Below are 2,829 nucleotides of genomic sequence, written 5' to 3'. Positions count from 1 at the left end.
AAAAAAAAAAAGAGTAGAAACATGTACCCAAACAAAGGTAGTTTTCACTTGCAGTATTTTATTCAACAAATAAAGCTGCATGAGCTATTCAACACTCACTTATAAAATCAGCTTTGTGTTTGATGGTTTTGTCCATGGCAGGTTAAGGTATATGTAAGTGTCCCCACATGTCTAGGGTGGCCTAGGTGAGCTGTGGTGCTCATAGGTTAGGTGTGTTGAATGTATATTTTTTTGTTTTTGCTTTTGTTTTTTGAGACAGGGTGTTGCTACATAATTCAGCCTGGCCCCAAACTCACGGCAATCCTCCTACTTCAGTCTCCCAAGTGCTGGGATTATAAGTGTGTGCCACCAAGCCCAGCTCAAGTGTAATTTTTAACTTACAGTTTTCGTATCCTATGATGGATTTATCAGAATATAAGGCCACCGTGAATCAAGGGCCTCTGCATAAGCAGGTGACTGTGTGCACTAGGGCACCTCGGGTAGAAGTCCTTCGGTTCTGCGTGGTCTCAGTGTGATCAGGGATGCGTGAGCTGTTGTGTGCTGCAGGGGTCATGTTCTCCACGTCCTACCATGTTGTCTGAGTCTGTCACTTCCTGCCTTTGACCCTGCAGGGGAGAACATGAGCCAGCACAACGGGAGCCAGAACTGCTCATTTGGCGACGTGGATGAGCTGATGAAGACCGTGCAGATGGCTGTCCACATCCCCACCTTCCTCCTGGGCCTGCTCCTCAACCTGCTGGCCATCCGAGGCTTCAGCAGCTTCCTGAAGAAGAGGTGGCCTGGCTACATGGCCACCTCCATCTACATGATCAACCTGGCTGTGTTCGACCTGCTGCTCGTGCTGTCCCTCCCATTCAAGATGGTCCTGTCGCACGTGCGGCCCCCATCGCCCGCCTTCTGCACACTGGTCGAGTGTCTGTACTTCATCAGCATGTACGGCAGCGTCTTCACCATCTGCTGCATCAGCCTGGACAGGTTCCTGGTCATCCAGTACCCCATGCTGGTCAGCCACCTCCGGTCCCCCACCAAGACCTTCGGGACCTGCTGCATCATCTGGCTGTTGGTGTGGGTCGGGAGCGTCCCTATCTACAGCTTCCACGCAAAGGTGGAGAAGTACAGGTGTTTCCATAACATGTCGGACGGCACCTGGAGCGCCAAGGTCTTCTTCCCCCTCGAGGTGTTCGGATTCCTCCTGCCCATAGCCATCATAGGCTTCTGCTCCGCCAGGAGCATCCACATCCTGCTGGGCCTTCGGGACCGCAGCCACAGGGCCTGCATCTGGAGCATCGCGGCCAGCCTGGCTGTCTTCGTGGTCTCCTTTCTCCCAGTCCACCTGGCTTTTTTCCTGCAGTTCCTGGTGAGGAATGGCTTCATTGTGGAGTGCAGAGCCCGGCGGGGCATCAGCCTGTTCTTGCAGCTGTCCATGTGTTTCTCCAATGTCAACTGCTGCCTGGACGTTTTCTGCTACTACTTTGTCATCAAAGAATTCCGTGCAGATATCATGGCCCGCCGCCTGTCCCGGGTCCAGCTGGTCCGACAGGACACCATGATTACCAGGGGCTAAGGGAGGGAGAAAAGCCCATTCCCATGTTCCTGAGAGACATCCTGTTCCAGCTGGTGTCCTTGCCCCTCAATGCTCACTGAATAAGACCTTCCACACTGTCTTGTCAGCTTGATGTACATTGCCCCACACCTGGGCCTTGGTGGGAACCTAAGGGCCATCAGATTCTCTGTTTCTAAGCCCAGACAAGTAGCAAGCAGAAGATCTGAAAAGAATGCATCTGAAAAAGGCTGTTTCTCCACTCTTCCATCCTTCTTTTTGATTAGAAGATTCTGGAAAGACAGAGAGAGGCGTTAGGGCAGTCCTGTGTGCTTTGGGCCTCAGAAAGGCTCAGGAGGAAGCCGTCCCTTCCCAGAACCTGAAGGACAAGTGGCTGTCTGGTCAGGGCAGCGAGAAGGACTGGGCATTTGTGGGTCAGCAGGGACAGAGTAGGAAGGTGTTAGTGATACCTTCAAGCCACCAGTGGCCAGGATGCCTCTGGAGGAAAGGAGACAGGGGCTGGAAGCAGACAGCCCCTCTCCCACTGCCACTGGGGTGTCTTCCATGGGGTGTCAGTGCTGGCCTGGGTGCCTATCTTGAACACACACAGCTTCCTGACTTGGACAGAGCAGGAAGTTGTTCCCTAGACCTAGCTTGAAGGTGGAGAGAAAGAATCCATCCTGTCTAGGCAGCTGGCACTGGTGGCCTTGACCAGGAAGGTGTCCTTCTCTCATGGGGGCCGGGGAGATGAGTGAGCTCGGGACAGACAGCAAGAGGTTTCAGCAATTCTCAGAGGGGCACTGTTCAGGGTCTGCTAAGGCTTCATGGAAGGGGTTACTTGACTGTCCTGGGGTGAAAGGATTCAAAGGATAAATTGCAGGGTGGTTTGCAAAGTGGGATGAGGAGAAATCCATGAGACAATGCAAACAGGGTTAAGGTCTTCGGGAAGAAAAGCAACCGAGACTGACCTGAGGATGAGAAGCTCGGCTAAGGGTCCTGAGGAGTGGGTGTGGGGATCTGCCTGGGGGTGAAGGAGGAGGAGGGGGGAAGAGGTTGAGAGATTGGTCAGCTGCCTGGCCAGGAAGCCACAAGGGCCAAGGTAACAGATGGGGTGGGCAGGAAGGGGCACGAAAGGGCCACTTCCTATCGGAATCCCTCCTGCTGAACTGAAGGCCAATGAGGAGCAGGGGCCTTCCAGCTGCCCCTTGTGGCGATGTTCAGTGGCGCTCTAGGAGGCTGGCAGGAGAGGTAAGGGAGAAGGTGGCACGGAAAGGTAAGGGTGGGTATGG

General features: G+C 53.8%; 1 protein-coding gene across 2 annotated transcripts in view; it reads left to right on the top strand.

The window, feature by feature from the left end:
- The window catches only part of Gpr55 (G protein-coupled receptor 55), a 45,391-nt gene extending 43,443 nt beyond the window's left edge, over nucleotides 1-1,948 (top strand). For both annotated transcript variants that reach the window (XM_004637305.2, XM_023722276.1), the window contains exon 2: nucleotides 612-1,948. In XM_004637305.2, coding sequence (XP_004637362.1) covers nucleotides 620-1,564 — 945 coding nt within the window. In that variant the 5' untranslated portion in view covers nucleotides 612-619 and the 3' untranslated portion in view covers nucleotides 1,565-1,948. The remainder of the gene's footprint in view (nucleotides 1-611) is intronic.
- Nucleotides 1,949-2,829: the final 881 nt, after the last annotated feature.

Source organism: Octodon degus, unplaced genomic scaffold, assembly GCF_000260255.1.
Source record: "Octodon degus isolate 3935 unplaced genomic scaffold, OctDeg1.0 scaffold00089, whole genome shotgun sequence".
Lineage (NCBI taxonomy): Eukaryota > Metazoa > Chordata > Mammalia > Rodentia > Octodontidae > Octodon > Octodon degus.
Note: the sequence above shows the minus strand (reverse complement) of the source record. Positions and strands in the feature narration are given on the sequence as shown.